The following is a 19,064-nucleotide window of genomic DNA, read 5'->3' as shown; positions in this document are numbered from 1 at the left end:
CCTTGCCTCCTTTGTCATAGATTAGTTGACCATAGGTGCATGGGTTTAACTCTAGGCTTTCTGTCCTGTTCCATTGATCTATATTTCTGTTTTTGTGCCAGTACCATATTGTCTTGATTACTGTAGCTTTGTAGTATAGTCTGAAGTTAGGGAGTCTGATTCCTCCAGCTCCTTTTTTTCCCCTCAGGATTGCTTTGGCTATTTGGGGTCTTTGTGTCTCCATACAAATTTTAAGATTTTTCTTCTAGTTCTGTAAAAAATGCCATTGGTAATTTAATAGGGATAGCACTGAATCTGTAGATTGCTTTGGGTAGTTTAGTCATTTTCACAATATTGATTCTTCCAACCCAAAAACATGGTATACCTCTTCATCTGGTTGTGTCATCTTTGATTTCTTTCATCAGTATCTTATAGTTTTCTGAGTAGAGGTCTTTTACCTCCTTAGATAGGTTTATTCCTAGGTATTTTACTCTTTTTGTTGCAGTGGTGAATGGGAGTGTTTCCTTAATTTCTCTGTCTGATCTTTCATTGTTAGTGTATAGGAATGCAAGAGATTTCTGTGCATTAATTTTGTATCCTGCTACTTTACCAAATTCATTGATTAGCGCTAGCAGTTTTCTGGTAGCATCTTTAGGATTATCTGTACTGTCATGTCATCTGCAAACAGGGACAATTTTACTTCTTCTTTTCCAATTTGTATTCATTTTGTTTATTATTCTTCTCTGAATGCCGTGGCTAGGACTTCCAAAACTATGTTGAATAATAGTGGCAAGAGTGGGCAACCTTGTCTTGTTCCTGATCTTAGAGGAAATGCTTTCACCATTGAGAATGATGTTTGCTGTGGGTTTGTCGTATATGGCCTTTATTATGTTGAGGTAGGTTCCCTCTGTGCCCACTTTCTGGAGAGTTTTTATCATAAATGGTGTTGAATTTTGTCAAAAGCTTTTACTGCATCTATTGAGATGATCATATGGTTTTTATTCTTCAATTTGTTAGTATAGTGTATCACATTGATTGATTTGTGTATATTGAAGAATCCTTGCATCCCTGGGATAAATACCACTTGATCATGGTGTATGGTCCTTTTAATGTGTGTTGGATTCTGTTTGCTAGTATTTTGTTGAGGATTTTTGCATCTATATTCATCAGTGATACTGGTCTGTAATTTCCTTTTTTTGTAGTATCTTTGTCTGGTTTTGGTATCAGGGTGATGGTAGCCTCGTAGAACGAGTTTGGGAGTTTTCCTTCCTCTGCAATTTTTGGAAGAGTTTGAGAAGGATGGGTGTTAGCTCTTCTCTAAATGTTTGATAGAATTCACCTGTGAAGCCATCTGGTCCTGGACTTTTGTTTGCTGGAAGATTTTTAATCACAGTTTCAATTTCATTACTTGTGACTGGTCTGTTCATATTTTCTATTTCTTCGTGCTTCAGTCTTAGAAGGTTATACCTTCCGATGAATTTGTCTGTTTCTTCCAGGTTGTACGTTTTATTGGCATAGAGTTTCTTGTAGTAGTCTTTTATGAGCTTTGTATTTCTCCGGTGTCTGTTGTAACTTCTTTTTCATTTCAAATTTTATTGATTTGAGTCCTCTCCCTCTTTTTCTCGATGAATCTGGCTAAAGGTTTATCAATTTTGTTATCTTCTCAAAGAACCAGCTTTTAGTTTTATTGATCTTTGCTATTATTTTCTTTGTTTCTATTTCATTTATTTCTGCTCTGATCTTTATGATTTCTTTCCTTCTACTAACTTTGGGTTTTGTTTCTTCTTCTTTCTCTGGTTCCTTTAGGTGAGATGTAAGGTTAGATTGTTTATTTGAGATTTTTGTTGTTGTTTCTTGAGGTAGGCTTATATTGTTCTAAACTTCCCTCTTACAACTGCTTTGCTGCATCCCATAGATTTTGGATTGTCGTGTTTTGTTGTCATTTTTCTCTAGGTTTTTTTTGATTTCCTCTTTGATTTCTTCAGTGATGTTTTGGTTAGTTAGTAACGTATTGTTTAGCCTTCATGTGTTTGTGGTTTTTTTGTTTTTTTCCCTGTAATTTATTTCTTCTCATAGCGTTGTGGTCGGAAAAGATGCTTGATATGATTTCAGTTTTCTTTTTTTTTTTTTTTTTGCTGTATGTGGGCCTCTCACTGTTGTGGCCTCTCCCGTTGCGGAGCACAGGCTCCGGATGCGCAGGCTCAGCGGCCATGGCTCACGGGCCCAGCCGCTCTGCTGCATGTGGGATCTTCCTGGACCGGGGCACGAACCTGCGTCCCCTGCATCGGCAGGCGGACTCTCAACCACTGCGCCACCAGGGAAGCCCTGATTTCAGTTTTCTGAAGTTTACCAAGGCTTGATTTGTGACCCAAGATGTGATCTGTCCTGGAGAATGTTCCTTGCACACTTGAGAAGAAAGTGTAATCTGCTGGTTTTGGCTGGAATGTCCTATAAATATCAATTAAATCTATCTGTTCTATTGTGTCATTTAAAGCTTGTGTTTTCTTCTTAATTTTCTTTCTGGATGATCTGTCCATTGGTGTAAGTGAGGTGTTAAAGTCCCCCACTATTATTGTGTTACTGTCGATTTCCTCTTTTATAGCTTTTTGCATTTGCCTTATGTATTGAGGTGCTCCTATATTGGGTGCATATATATTTATAATTGCTGTATTTTCTTGGATTGATCCCTTGATTATTATGTAGTGTCCTTCCTTGTCTCCTGTAACATTCTTTATTTTGAAGTCTCTTTTATCTGATATGAGTATTGCTACTCCAGCTTTCTTTTGATTTCCATTTGCATGGAATATCTTTTTCCATCCCCTCACTTTCAGTCTGTATGTGTTCCTAGGTCTGAAGTGGGTCTCTTGTAGACAGCATATATATTAGTTGTTTTTCTGGGGTTTTATCTTCTTCCTTCATCTGGTACATAGTCCTCTGCCTTTTCATTTGGTCTGTCTTTCTGTGAATGTCATTTTCATTCCACAGGCTGCAGGATTGTAGTTCTTCTTGCTTCTGCTGTCTGCCCTCTAGCTTCCTTCATTTTCTTTCCTCTTTTTTTCTCCTTGAATACGCTGTAGATGTGCTTTGGATGCATCATTTCACAAACGCTGCTCTTGTCAATGTCACCAGTGACTAGAATATTGCTTAATGACCCCATGACCAATTTTGAATCCTCATCTTAATTAACTTAGCAGCATTTGATAACAGTTGTTTACCCCCTCCTTGGAAATTTTTTTTGAATATATGTCCAGATTAACATATTAATTCTGGAATCTTCCACCCTCCCAGCCATTCCTCTTCAGCCTTGTTTGCTGAGCCTCTACATACTGAATGGCTCAGGCTGAATCCTTAGACTTCTCTCCGCCATCTACACTCACTCGTTTCTCATCCAGCCTCGTGCCTTTAAGTACATATGTATTTTTGCTCTTCCACATATAAGTCTTTTTTTTTTTTTTGTCTGTGCCGTGGGACTGGTGGGATCTTAGTTCCCCTACCAGGGGTTGAACCCGGATCCTCGGCAGTGAGAGCTCGGAGTCCTAACCACTGGACCGCCAGGGAATTCCCCCCACATTTATGTCTTTAGCACATTCCTCTCATCCGAAATGCGTAAGCACTGGATTTCTTTATCCAGTTGCCTACTTAACTTTTCCACTTGAGTGACAAATAAGCTTCTCAAATTTACAATAGCCGGAGTCAAGTTGGCAGTCTTCCCCGCTGCTCCAAACCTGATCCTCTTGCAGTCTTTCACGTACCAGGAATTGGTACGTTTCATCCTTCTGGTTGCTCAGGCCAAAAATCCTTTGATTCATCCCTGACTCCTTTCTTTTTCTGACACTTTAAATTCAGTCCATCAGCAGAATCTGTCAGCTCTCTCAGAGAGTGTGAATCCAAAATGTTCACCATCTCTGCTAATCCAAGCCACTCTACTCTTGCCTTAATTACTGTAATGAGTTCCAGACTGATTTTCCTATTTCTATCCCTGCTCTTTACAGGGAACCTACACTGTCTGTGGTCCTTTTCTCATCTCATCTCCTAAAGAGATACCTTGTTCACTCCTCTCCAGCTCTCCCTGCTGGTCCTAGAATACTGAAGCACATTTCTTCCTCAGGGGTACTGCCGTGTGTTTCCTCTGGCTGGGATCCTTTTCTTCCTGCCATATTATCTGATGTTGAAGTCTGTTTATGCCCACATAACCTTCAGCCCCCCCCCCCCACCCTTTTCTGTCTTTATTTTTATCCAGAGCCTTTATCACCACGTGACATTTAATCTATTTTCTTATATATTTTTTGTCTGTCTCCTTCTCTTTACTAAGGCTCATGAGAGCAGGGATATCGGTGTGTGTTTTTTGCTACTCTATCTATAGTGGCTGGCACAGTGAGAAAACAATAAATACCCTTTAAACCAGTGAATAATGAATGGTGAGTGACTCTTTTGGAGGTTACCAATTTCATAAGCAGCATAGTTATTAACTTATAGAAATATATATATCTGATAAAAATATGAAGCACACAAGAGGGTGTGCAGTGAAAAGTGAGTATCCTATGCCTACTGTCATCCTCCATTGTTTTATTCTTTAAAAAAGCTCTGTGTGTATACAGACATGTCTCTCTTCCACCTAAGGAATAGTGTGCAAACTATCCTACACATGGCTATTTACACTTAATATGTATTTTTGGAGATCATTCTTCATTATTATATATATTGTGCATTTACATATGTGTATATTACACATTAGTATATATAATATATACTAACCTAGAATGATCTCCAAGATCTCTCTATAAAGCATAAATAGCCATGTGTAGGATTGTGTGTAGACTATTTTAAAATGTGTATGTATGTATATACATGTATATTACATATACATAGTAATATATATATATATATATATATTACTTTTCAGACTTTTTCCTGGCTGATGGTTGAGTTTCAACTCAACATTTAGGCTGATTTTTTTTCCTTTGCAGTGCCCACTGTTGATGTCTTTCAGATTTCCACAAAAGAGAGATTTGGACTGGGACATCAGCTGAAAAAGTAAGTTTTCCAATGAATAAAAAACAAATTTCTATTAAAGAGAACTGAGTTCTCATTTTGCTCACCACTCCCCGCCCCATTTTTATTCAACAAAGCTTTTTGAAGTACATGCCTCAGGAGCGGAAGTCGTCCTGATGCTAAGAGCTGCATCAATAATTTAGTTGGCAGAGCTCACTTTAGAACTGAGCCAGATTCCTTCCATCTGCCCCCCACCCTGGATTCACTCTCCTCCCTCTAACATCCTGCCTTCCACCTGAGGAGGTGGGCATATAAAAATTAGAAGATAAACCCAGAATTCCACATCTTTGAAACTAAATTCAATTTGCAACATATATTTAGCACATTATATTATGCAGTGTTTTCTTTTTAAGGACTCAATATAGATTCATCAGTTATAACAAATGCAGCACTCCGGCAGGAGATGTTGATAATAGGGAAGCTATGGGCAGGGGCATATGCGAAATCTCAGTACCTTCCTCTCAATTTTGCTGTGCACCTAAAACCGCTCTAAAAAAATAAAGTCATTAAATTAAAAATAATTTTTAAAATGAGGGAGAAAATTGGGTGAGGGAAAAAAAATCACAGGGGAAATTTTCTCAGTTTCCTGTACCGGATTAGGTATCCTTTTCCAGTGCAATTGGCTTTGTTTTTTCAATTGGATTTTGTTTTTCAAGCCAGTATCTTACAGGTCTTGGAACTAAGCATGGAGCCTGCCTTCCATGTTAAGCCATTCAAGTTGGCTACCACCTCATCTTAGCACATGTTTTTTTTCCCCCCTATGATTTTTTTCCCTCATCCAATTTTCTCCCTCATTTTTTTAAGAGCGGTTTTAGGTTCACAGCAAAATTGAGAGGAAGGTACTGAGATTTTGCATATGCCCCTGCCCATAGCTTCCCTATTGTCAACATCTCCTGCTGGAGTGGTGCATTGGTTACAACTGAAGAATCTGTATTGACTATGATTATCACTGAAAGTCCGGAGTTCTACTTTATGTACTTTTGTAAGCCACTTAAGAACTTTTCTTGGGGGGAGGGGTGAAATGCCATTGGTCCAAATGAGACAACAATTATAAAAGCACAGAAGTCTAGGAATAGATAGCTTCCTACCCTTAATGACATTGAGCTCAGAAAAAGAAATTATGTGTGTAATCCCCACCCTGAGAAATTAAGGAAAGCTATACTCTGTATTCACTGTTGAATCACCTTGTAGAATATGTAACATTTTATTAATAGTTCCACCCAAATGTTTAACATTTTTAAAAAGTTATTTACTTTTATGGACAGATTTTAATTATATGAAAAGTTTGGTATATGAACTAGAACTTTATTTAATGACCCTTGATAAATTTTAGACTAATTTAGTTTCTTTCCTTAATTATAAACAACTGGGTTTGTCTGTGATCTTCTAGTCTAAAATTATATATAATAAAATTTCAAAATCTGATCTCATCCTCACAATGTCTTAAGAGGAAATTGAAATATAAAGAGGTTATTTTCCAGAAACATACAGCAAGTTAGGAAGGCAGATTTAGAATCTAGGCCCTTTGTTTTTGCTCAGGAAATAAGAAACACTCATTAAACTTTTTCTGTGATTCTTTATCTTGTGTGTTCCTGGCAGTAAGAGTCTAAACAACAGCAACAGCAAATGCTTATGCAGTGCTGCTTACATGTCAGGCACTTAGAATAGTGACATATATTAGCTCCCTTGATCTTCACAACAACCCTATCAAGCAGGTACTGTTACTCTCCATGTTTCCTAGATGATGAAGCCCAGGCCCCGGGAGCTTAAGCAACTTGGTTAAGCTCACACACTGAGAAAGTGGTACAGCCAGAATTTGACTCCATATCAATACTTTTGATCCATCCACTAATCTGCCTTTCATATAATCCTAGATACTCCTTTGTCTTGATAAGGCTTGGAATATATTTTCATCATTGAATGGATATTGGGGAAATGTGACGTCATTAAAAGAGCCTGAAAGAGAAAATACTGACCCCAAACAGATGTAATAAAGTGATCAGCCTTGAATAGGGTATCTGTCAATCAAAGGCGAAGCATATCACAGACTATGGAAATAATCTTAAACTGTGTGTGACTTTATGTTGAATTGATGTTGATCAAACTTAAGTTGCTTTTTTCTGTTTTTGGTTTTGGTTTTTTTGCGATTCGCGGGCCTCTCACTGTTGTGGCCTCTCCCGTTGCGGAGCACAGGCTCCGGACGCGCAGGCTCAGCGGCCATGGCTCACGGGCCCAGCAGCTCCGCGGCATGTGGGATCTTCCCGGACCGGGGCACGAACCCGTGTCCCCTGCATCGGCAGGCGGACTCTCAACCACTGCGCCACCGGGGAAGCCCCTTAAGTTGTTTTTAAAAGGAAAAAAATACATTGCAAATCTCCAACATTGCCTGAAGTATATACAAACATAAAGAATGGTGTAAATTCTTCATATGTTGAGTTCACATTTATAACACAAAATTCAATTTATAACTGATGTGCAAATCAAAATGAAACATTCAAATTTCAAATTAATATACTAATTTAATTTGATGGGTGGTGTCATTTCGCTGAAGCTATTTCACCACCACAGTTTGAACACAGTACTGACTACTATAGTGCCCATTTCAGCATGTAGAGGATCATCATGTGACCCACGTGTATTCCCTTTCTCTTCTGAACTACCTTTGTTCACATAGCTGGCTTTGTTCACATAGCTGGCTTTGTTCACATAGCTGGCTGTGACCTCATCCGGTCTTCAGTTGATGTGAATGTATAATTTACCGTGAAGTCTTTTTCCCTTCTTTTATCATCAGCCAATGGCAATTATAGTAGTTCTTCTTAGTGACAGCACAAACTCAAACACCAGTGTGAGCACTGAAATCTCTCGGTGCCTCTCTATTATAAGGGGGTGGTCATTATACCAAACGTGCTCATATGTATATTTCAGATCACAGTTGAAATGAAACACTATATTGAATTTCTTATAGGAGGTAGTTAACTCCTCCCTTTCGAATCCAAGAACATGTAGGGATTTGGGTGTGCAAGTTTAAGAATTACTAGTTTTAGATGTTGAAGTCACACTTTAGAACGCTAATGTAATATGAAAGTGGGAACAATTTTAGCTCTTTTACTTGTTATTTTTTGTTCCAGTTAGTCTGTCAAGAATCAGAGAAGCACTTGCTTGGTTTCTTAGGGAGTGGTACACAGGAATGGCAATTTTTCATAGGAGGAAAAGAATCTGAATCTGCTTGGTACAAAGGGTGGTGTCACTGGAGATTTCAGGTTAAGTACAAGGGAGAATGATGACCTTAGTATTACTGTTACATTTAAATCTTGATGAAATCTTGGGAGAAAAAAACCTTCAAAGATTAAGTGGAAAATAAGAACTTTGCCTCGTCCTGAGCTCTAGGGAGAATTTACTGCAAATTTGGAATCATGCATCACTGACTGCAGCTTTACCCCCTTCTTCCTCACTACCTCTACAGCTAAAAAGACCACAAATAATTGCACATTTCCTCTGAATTCAACTAAGCTAGCTCACTAAAGTTTGGGGTAGTTAGTCTGAGTGATGTAGTTTCTGGCAATCTGAGTTAATGTGGTGAGACCTGAAGGATCTCAAGAAAATAATAATTGGCCTAGTGCTAAGAGTCACAGCTGCCCCTTTTGAATAACATACGTTAACATAGGTCTCTCCGTGTTGGATAACATAGGTGTTACAGCTCTGCTTACAGGCTAACTTGGACAGATTTCATTTCCTCACCATACTTGTGAAATGTGTGGAAGGAGAAAAAAAATCTGTATATAAAGTTCCTCTTTCACACCCTGCTGTATTGTAAATAGTAGATATTGGTACCATCTTCCTGGTACAAAAGCAATCTGTGTTAGAAACAACTGAAAAGAGCAGGAAAGCAGGACCTGCTGAATTGACTTGGGAAAGAAAATCAAAGTGTTTAATTTACTGCGCACAATGTTTAATTGTAAAATTTTGCCTCTACTTAAGTATCAGCCTTAAGGGACTCTCCTCCATTGTCACTGGAGGGACGGGATCCAGAGAAGCTGTCACAGCCTGAGACCCTTCTCAGAAAACAAGGCTGTGTCTTTCTTAAATCCACCTTTGACGTTCTAGAATTCTTTATCACAAAACAGTGATGCCATGGTCTTGACTTAGAAAATATTGAGATCAGAAGTTACCAAATTCCTGCCTTAGGATAGGAACTAAAAGTTCTTAGAGGCGCACCATCTTTTAAAAAACCAGCACATTTTAAAGTGAATGGCGGCTGTGCTGAACGTAAAACTTGCTGACCTCCTAATTCTCCATAGAGTCAATTTTGCATGGCTTATTTTTGTTTACGATTTTGTACTTTCATTTTGTTTTCCTTCTCATGAAGAAAAATACATAAGCAAATCAAGGAGAAGGAAAAGAACTTTACTTTATCTTAATAGATCATAATTACTAACAAAACATTTTTTAAAACCTGTGTTGCTAGCACCAACAAAATAATTCAGACTTTTCTCTTGCCACCTCAGCTAAAGGTGTTGATCCTAAAGGCCGTCCTTATAAATCTCCTTATATCCTTATTCTTTTATCAACTTCTTAATCGTTTGTATTTTTAATTATGTCACAGTAATTAATTAATTATTAATCGTAACACAGTAAAATCATAGAAATTTTCTATAGGATGCTTTCCTACACAAGAAGACATCTTGTATGGTTCAAAATTAAACTCCGCCTAATTACCATGCATTTATTTTCCTTTGATAAATGCATTCTCTACATAATCCATATAGAAATCTGATATTAAATTACCTTGGAACTGTGATAACAAACTTACCTTTGGTTTGACAGAATCATGCAGACATTTGTTACACAGCAGTGGAAACAGAGCAAAGAAAAATCTAGTTGCCTGCACAATAAGAAGCTGTCAGAGAAGAAAGTGAAGTCTCCCCTGCATCTATTTTCTACCTTGCGCAGGTGGGTAACAGACGTCTTTCCATCGTCTTACTAAACGCTGCACCTGTGATATTCCATGCTTATTTAATTCAAAGCATTCTTGCTACAGTGTTGGCATCTGTTTATTTTCTTTATGACTTTAAAGAACAGACCAAGTTACATCCATTCCGTCAAAAAACACGGATACTCATTTCTATGTTTTGAGTTTGTGTTTCCTTTACATGGGTTAAATTTACTAAAGTTACATTGTTTGGTTTCTAATCACATAGAGTTTTCCCTACCAAAGTTAGTCCTTCACAGGGCTCTGGGATAGGTAGGAGGGAAAAACAAACTGGACAAACGCTTTTTGCTTTCCAGGAAACATAGACTTCAGTCCCCGTGATCTTTCCATACATATTTGGTTTCCATTTTGGCTGGATAAGCTGGATTAAAAAGACATGGTATTTGTAACAGAGTTGAGTTGATTGAGCCCGACAAGTGTTCTCCATGGTCTGTTGCACTCACGATTTGCCCTGTTAATTGTTGCATTTTGAAGGTCGCCAAGTTATCCTCCCCCTGGTTGTGGAAAAAGCAAATCCAAACTGAAATCGGAGCAAGACGGGATCTCCAAGACGCATAAGCTGCTGCGGAGGACTTGTTCCAGCACAGTCAAGACGGAGGACGTGTGCGCCCCGAAGCCACACAGGACCTTCGGTCGCTCGCTGTCCAGCGACCCCCGGGCTGAGCAGGCGGTGACGACCATTAAGTCACACAAGCTCTTGAACCGTCCCTGCCCTGCAGCCGTCAAGCAGGAGGACTGCCTCGCTCTCAAGTCGCACAAACTCTTGACTCGCTCTTGTTCTGGAGACCCGCGCTGTGAGCACAACGCCAGCCTGAAGCCTCACAAACTGCTAAGCAGGTCTTATTCCAGTAACCTCAGAATGGAAGAATTATATGGACTCAAGAATCACAAGTTGCTCAGCAAGTCTTACTCCAGTGCCCCCAAGTCATCCAAAACGGAGCTTTTCAAGGAACCCAGCGCAGAGGGCCGGAGGCTCTCTCTTACCTCAGGGCTCATTGGTATCTTAACACCATCATCATCTTCATCTTCCCAGCCTGCTGTGCGTACATATTTTCATCTTGAGTTCTTAAATGTCAGCTAAGGGGCAGTAGAGGGTTTTGTTAGTTTGTTTGTTTTGTAAGATCTGTGAAAGGAAAGAAGCACAGTTTTGTTTTTGTTTTTTAAAATTTACAATTTTTTTCTTTTGGATGTTATTTTGCATACCAGACATTTGCAACTGGTACTGGAATGTTGGTTTTGATTCTGAAAAAATAAATGTGGCTGTCAATGTGAGGTCTAGTCCAGAGTCCTGTCACGGGAATGAATGCTACTAAAAATGGAAGGAAGTCCATTGGATTCACAAAGCCTGTCCTTTTAAGCAAGCATAGCATTTTTAATGTTTTATTAAGTAGGTTTATCTAATCTCTGGTTTTCTCACAAAAGTAGTGGAGCTCAGAGTTTGTCTGATATTTTTTTTTTTTTAGAATAAAAATTTTTGATGTTTTATTTTATTTATTTATTTCCAATAATTAAGAGTGGTGTCCTTCCTATTGTATATAAGAGGACAACTTTGCCCATGAACTTGTGGAGAGAAGTAACAGTTACAGCTGTATCCCGGAGCCTCACTTAAAGCTGCTCTCAGTGTCTACTTTATGAAACTGAAGTCACTTTGTCCTGAAGCTGTTTTGCATGGGGAGATGGGCCTGGGAGGTGACTGTATTAAAGCTTAAGTACTTTGGGTGGTATTTATTGGGAGTCAGTCTTACACAAAGTTTACCTCTAGAGTAATCAGCATTATAGCCAGTTTCAGATAAAGAAACAGACCTATCTTATGTATATTAATTACATAAAAGAATTGACAAAAAGTTTTGTTTGCTTTTAGTAAATTTGTGTTTGTGTGTGTTAGGGAGGAACGTATTTAACTCTTTAACTATTAATACAGATATACCAAGCAATAGATGAAACTGAAAAAAAATAAGATACATTTTCAGAAAGTTGTGGTGCTCTTGTATAGATTTATTTCTAAAATTACATTGTAAATTATACCATGAAATTTTATTTGTGTTAAGAAAATGTATATGAGTATGTTGGTAATTTTAGGTGGATATCCCCAAAGCCCATTTCTTCTCAAAACTAAGTATTAAAGACATATAGAAAAGTAATTATGTCAGAGTTACATAGTAGAAAGTTTCCCATGGTTAGTTTCACCTAAGAAAGATAATTTCGGATATTCTGTAAAAGAATATGTCTTAATGTCCTCCTGTATGGTTAAGCCTAATACAGTAGTTCAGTATTGTACCCCTTACAGCAGCTGTCTGGTACGTCCTTGGAGAAATAATTCTATCTGATTGTAAAATGAGATTGAAATAATCTAAATGAGGAAGTGGGAGCAATCAGTGATGAGTAATAGAGGCAACGAGTTTTTGTGATCATTTAAAGATGCCACTCATTTTTATTAGAAGATCAGAAATTAAGAATGCTGCTCATTTAGTTTAAACAAAGATTGCAATCGTAACGGAGGAAAGGGCATTATACTAAATTCTAAAATCTCGATGTCATAATCAGTGATTTAATTCACATTACAGGTGATCTTAGATCACATCTGTATTCACTGTTGCAAAAGTAAAAGGCTGTAATTTATATATTTTCCTAATTAAAACATTATTTTCTTCTCCTTTGCTCTTTATAGCCAAATGGTGCCAAATGTATTCCAATACGAGACCGTGGCTTCCTAGTGCAGGTATGAGCCAAGCCTCCATCCGTTGTAGAAATAGTTTAGCCTTTAGTGGGTTTTCAAATCCTTCATGAACTTGACTTCGTTCTTTCTCTTTATTGTCTTATTCAGACAATTGAGTTTGCTGAACAGCGGATCCCTGTGTTGAATGAATACTGTGTGGTTTGTGACGAGCCACATGTGTTTCAAAATGGCCCCATGCTTAGGGTAAGTTCTCACTGGTGGAATGGCAGTTTAGAATATAAATGAAGAGGGTTAAGATATAAAAATAAATAAGTAAATAACTGCATTTACAGTAAATACTCTCTATTGAGCCAGTTACGTAATACACAAAGTCATAATTTTGACCAATGAGTCACTATTTCTGAAGGAGTCTGTGAAAGATCAAGCTGTTTCATATTAGCAAAATGTTTCTTATTTCTCACATGTGCTTATTTATCACTTCATTGTCTATTCATCTATCTCTATATCCATGCATATCGATATGTATATATATGTAAACTTGTAAACACTGTTTTTTCAAAAAAGCACAATTTAAAGATAGTTAATACAGAGAGTAGACGGTAGTCATTGTTCCAGTTAGAAGAGGTATGTAGTAGAATCTGGAGAATTAAAGATTTCGAAAAAATGCCAACTCACTAACACATTTGTGGCATTATTGAGTATGGAAATAAGAATCAAAGTATAAGTGGTATTTTGGGGGAGAATTATCCAATATCCTATATCTCAATTGGATAATTGGAATTATTATCCAATTATTTCCTTCAAAGAGTTTATAGTTTATATCTTACATTTAAGACATTGATCCTTTTTGAGTTAATTTTTGCTTATGGTGTGAGGTTGTTGTCCAGATTCATTCTCTTGCATGTAGATATCTAGTTGTCTAAGCACCATTTGTTGAAAAGACTCTTCTTCCCCAATTAAATGATCTTGTCTCTCTTGTTGAAAATGATTTGACCATAGATGTTTTGATTTACTGGTCAACTCTTAATTTTACTCCACTGATTCGTACGTCAGTCCTTATACCTGTACTATACTATCTTGACTAACTGTAGCTTTGTAGTGAGTTTGAAATGAAGAAGTGTGAGTCCTCCAACTTTTTTTTTTATAATATTGCTTTCACTGTTTGGATCCCTTGCATTTCCGTATGAATTCTAGGGTCAGCTCATCTGCCAAAAAGGCAGATGGAATTTTGATAGGGTTTGCTTTGGGTCTGTCAGTCAATTTGGGAAGTATTGCCATCTTAATATTAATCCTTCCAATCCACGAATGCAGGGTATCCTTCCATTTATCTAGATCTTTAAAAATTTCTTTTCACACTGTTTTTTTAGTATCAGTGTTCAAGTCTTGCACATCCTTGGATAAATTTATCTTTAAGTAGTTTATTCTTTTTGATGCTGTTGCTACTTCTAATCAACATTGTACTGGAGGTTCTAGCCAGGCAATTAAGAAGAGAAGAATAATAGAATGTATCCATATTGGACAGGAAAAACTAAAGCAATCTGTTTGCAGATGACTTGAGCACTGTGTGCCAGGCACCCTGTATAGACATTTTGCATACTGCTTCTTTATTTGATTTTCACAAAACTCTGTGGTTTAGGTAGGTATTTTTGTGCCCATGGTGCAAATAAGGCGGTTAAGATTCAAAGAGATTGGGCGATTTATTTAGTGTCACCCAGCTATATGAGTGGAAGCTGAACTTTGAACCTGATTTTGTCTGACTTCAAAAATGCATCACAAACATTTATTGAAGGCTTTATGAGTATAATGCACCACACTAGATTCTGTTGCACTTTTTAAGAGAGATTTGTCCTGTCCTTAGGAATATATGTTTGAAAAGATGAATTGCAAAGCCTAGAAATAGGTACTTTTATTAGAAATTTTTTGTATTTCAGGATTTATCCTTTAGAAAACATATATAATATCCATTTATGACCATAACGACTCAGGCTTTATGATATATTTGTTTCATTTTATTTGTTTATGGGAAACACATAAAAGAGTTTTTTCTTGCCACCCATATGCTATTTTTTTTCCATATGCTATTTTTTGACAGTCAGTTATTCCTCTCAAAGAGATATATTGTTATTTTGAAACCCAACTTAACTAAATCAGAATTTATTAAATATTTGTGCAAGATTGTTATTTTTAGTCAATACGCGGAAATGTATCGTTACGATGAGAGGAGAGAGGACCCTTTAACCATGTCAGTTTATCCCAGTAAGGAGGCCTATTTTCACTTTGCGGTTGTGCATCTGTGGCTCTTGATTTACTTCTTGATCCATGGCAATGACATTTTCCTTGCCGTAGATAATAGTAATGTTATTAATGGCATAAGCTTTTTGAATGCTTTTTATGTAATCATGTTTTTGAAGGCCTTATATGGATTATCTTATTTAGTCCTCAAAATAACCCTATTAGGCAGGTATTAATACTGTCCCTGCTCTATAGATGAGGAAAACCGTAATTTTTTTAATGTCACCCTGCTTGTAAGTAATAGGGACAGGATTCAAACCCTGGCGGAATGGCACCAAGGCCACGGTTCTTAATCGTGATGCTACTCTTGACTCATGTGCTTGAATTAACTACTTTTATGTCCTGGAAATTTACCACACATATTGTTGGGAGTTTGCTCTTTACGGTTTAATTGCTGTCAGTTCATTCCTATAATAGGTGACAGAAATATCATAGTTGATGTTAGTATTCTCTTTGCCTTGCTTCAAGTTCTGTTTTACTTTATCTTTCTGCACCAATGAAGTTTGCTGTCTCTTTCTAGAAATGGAAATGCTTTTGTAAACAAGAGAGAAAACGTTTTCTAAATAAATGTAGCTAGTTATCAGGTGGTTTTATGTTGCTTCAATTCAGACTGTTATCTAAGGAAATCAGAAAACTTACTTTGGTTTCTTAAATAGTAAGATAAGTGACATATGAAGTCAGATCAGGAAATGAAAATAGAGAAACATCTCATAGTCAAAGGAAGAAAAGTAAACAAAACTACCTCCTTCACCTAAATCAGGTATATATTCATTTTTTCTCTCTCTTTCTTATATTTACATCGCGATATGTTGTACTATAATTTCAATAATGTACATAGTGTATAATTTCAATAAGGTATAACAATTATTACAAATATAATATTCAGCCCATATAACACATTAAAAACTGCAGTAAATCCTCGAGCTATAAAGAGGATAAGTCGTAGCCCCATAGGGTGATTGAATAGGTTAGATAAAACTCGATTTCCATAGATTTTTCTGCCTAATGTTTATTACGTTTGTTAGATCTTTCTCTGTCAAAATTCAAATTGTTTCTTATATTTTGTCTCTTTTCTTCAAGCCTGATTGTCTTTTAAATAACCTAAGTCCCCTTTTACCCCTATTTCCCAAAAGTCCTAAAATTTTACTCCTTTCCTAGTCTGCCACTTTACTCAGAGGTCTAGGTAAGCATGTCACACTTTTGCAACATGAAGAACTACTTATTTAGAAATACCACAATGCTCTGATTTTCTCTTTTGTTTATAAAGGTTATAAATATCACTCTCAGGTGTGAGTCCTGACATGTAGTGCTGTGGATCTGCATAAAACTCACAATATCAGGAGGCTTGTTCAGAGTCCCAGAATTTCAGTTCGGCAGTACAGTCTGCATTGTGATCAAAAAAACCAAACCCCTGGTTCTCTACGTTTTGGAATCAGCTAGAGTGTTAATGCGCTAGACTGTCTTGGAGATGCTTTAAAATGTTGATTTTGGTCTTCAAGCGTGTTTGCAAAACAAGAAAACAAGGATTTACTGCCAAAATCACCACTGCTTTTATCAGCCTATAAGTTCCTAGTGCCCTTGTCTTTTTGTTAGTGTCACATTAAACACCCAGTTCTTGGATCAATGCGGGTGTTTGTCTTCTCTGAACCCTGTACGTGAGCTGCTGAATCCTGTTGGAAAAAACCACTCATGTGGTTGTGTGGCTTAGTATCCCTACAAAGTTGGAACTTTGTCAGGGATACTGGAGGCTCATTCTCTGTGTCCCTGGTTAACAGACTTTCCTGTTTCTCACATCAATATGTGATGTGGGAATTATGATTTCCTTTTCTTCTCCTGCTGTGTGAAAATGTCCCACATTACTTGCTCTGGATTATCAGGCCTGAGATGCTACTGTCACCTCTTGAGAATAATGCTCTTTCCTACTAAAGCAAGGTCAGAGAAACCTGCGAGTCTAATAATTTTGTGGTCCAGTCTTGGCCGTGGACCATAGACAAATGTTTGTAACTAAGGTTCTTATTTTCAAAGTGAAAATTAACAATACCCAGCTATAATTTGGTCATAGTATAAGGCACTCCCATGACCATTTTTTTGGAAACTGAGTGTGTGGGTCAACCTGGGTATGTCCCATTTTACCTTGAGGAAAACAGGTAGGTCTTCTTGTATTTAGGTCTGATGTTAAAGAATGGATGAAAAAGCATAGGCTATTTTCTCCCTGCTCCCCCTCAACGCATTTTGTAGAAGTTAACATTTCAAGTTCTGAAATAAAGGCTAAACTAAATAATTATGCCAAAAAACTTTCAGTTCAAAAATATAATTATTTTTACATCCAAATTGAACAGAAATTGGTTTTAATGTTCAAACAACTTTAGTTTTATCGGGCAATAGGGATCACCATGTATAGTGGGGACTAACCAGGCCTGATCCTATTTTATTGTGGATCTGTCTTTCTTAATGGACAGTAAATCTTTCCCTACCCCAAATGTGTCTGTCTTCCGAACCATGAAAAGCACCCAAAGTACTGACTATAAAACTGGAAACACAGAGAATTAAAGGCATATAGGTTTTGTGTTTCCAGTAGATATTCTTAATTATTCTCATATGTTTTCAACACTTGTTTTTAAATTATGAAGTTGTATTTACATTGTTCATTTCTTTTTTAGCAAGACATAGTGTAGCAACAAATTAAGAATTTTGATAAACTGCGGGTATGAAAATAAAAATACCACTTCATGATATGCTTCAATGAAAATTCTTATTAAACACTAATTTTTGTATATACATTGGGTTAAAACAAGTAGAAGAGACAGCTTATCCAGGTTACCTAATACTGTTAATATTTAAACGGCTCTGTATACCTCAAGGAGATTTTATAAACCATATCTCACTTGGTTCTCTTCTCACTTAGTCCTTTTATCAACCTGGTGAACTAGATCTGATTTTATCCCTGTTTTATAGCTAGGAGAACTGAACTGTGCACATATGCTCCAACTGGAACAGTATCCACTTTTATCTGTTTTATATATTGGGCTTACATGAAATATTTTGTTTGAAAAAAAAGACCATGGCAAAAAAAGGTTTGAAAACCACTCACCTACACTGTGCTATATATAAATACATAGCTAGATTCTCTTGAGTTGTGTCATTTCTATTTTCAGTAGGAAGTAATTTAAATTCATTGAAAACACAAAGTTTCTAAAGTGCAGTTAGGTTCTAAAATATTCTTTAGGGCATAAAGCCATTTTTTTGAAACATGTTTTTACTGCTCACATTTAAATTGCTTTGATTCAAATAAAATTAAAAATGTATTCATCTTAGCTTAAAAATTTCTAAAATGAATCTTAACTTAGGGACATATGAAGTTCCCCATGTTTTTAAATGGTGCATAATGAATATTATATTGCAGATATATTATGTATGTTATGTGTAATGGCAGGAGGGAATTGCCATGGTTTTGCAGTTTACATTATAGGGACTAAATTTTTGAAGGCAATGTAATAGTATAACCTTAAGAATAGATAATATTTTATAAATTGAAACTAATAGATTTATTGTAAACTCGAATTAGTAAATAATGTACATTTTGGGCGATATTTAGGCATACATACTTTGCATTAAAGTATGTTTAATAAAACACACAATTTCACTTATCTAGCGATAGCTATTCAATGACTACATTTTACTTTGAATTGATGCTGGAGTTTTCTGTGCAAATGATATAGTTATAGCAGAATTTGTTGGGAGCACAGTATTGGCTGGAAGTTGGCTCAAGGTGGGAGAATGCTAATTACAGTATAACTGCATATTTTATTAAGGAAAAATGAATCAGTTTCTCTCCTTGAATAGTATGTGCTTTCTGTGAGACATCTAATCTTGATTACTTACAATTTGAGAACTTTCTTTTAGTACGCCATCTTGTGTTGACATTTTGAACTCCTCTCAAATAAAATGTGGATGAACATGGGAGAGGGTCAGTGATCTACAAAAACTAGTTGGCAAATTGTTATATCAAAATTAAACTCATTTATATCTTGAATACTCTATAGAATGTTCAAGTAAAAAATGATTGATATAACA

At 36.7% G+C, this 19,064-nt stretch overlaps 1 protein-coding gene across 2 annotated transcripts in view; it reads left to right on the top strand.

The window, feature by feature from the left end:
- The window catches only part of PARP8 (poly(ADP-ribose) polymerase family member 8), a 179,284-nt gene that overhangs the window by 123,843 nt on the left and 36,377 nt on the right, over positions 1 to 19,064 (top strand). For both annotated transcript variants that reach the window (XM_027101141.1, XM_027101140.1), the window contains 5 exons: positions 4,947 to 5,013; positions 9,856 to 9,981; positions 10,496 to 11,060; positions 12,690 to 12,740; positions 12,846 to 12,941. In XM_027101141.1, the coding sequence (XP_026956942.1) occupies positions 4,947 to 5,013; positions 9,856 to 9,981; positions 10,496 to 11,060; positions 12,690 to 12,740; positions 12,846 to 12,941 (905 nt within the window). The remainder of the gene's footprint in view (positions 1 to 4,946; positions 5,014 to 9,855; positions 9,982 to 10,495; positions 11,061 to 12,689; positions 12,741 to 12,845; positions 12,942 to 19,064) is intronic.

This window comes from Aethalodelphis obliquidens, unplaced genomic scaffold, assembly GCF_003676395.1.
Source record: "Aethalodelphis obliquidens isolate GAN/ISIS:26980383/991018 unplaced genomic scaffold, ASM367639v1 scaffold4, whole genome shotgun sequence".
In the NCBI taxonomy this organism is placed as follows: domain Eukaryota; kingdom Metazoa; phylum Chordata; class Mammalia; order Artiodactyla; family Delphinidae; genus Aethalodelphis; species Aethalodelphis obliquidens.
Note: the sequence above shows the minus strand (reverse complement) of the source record. Positions and strands in the feature narration are given on the sequence as shown.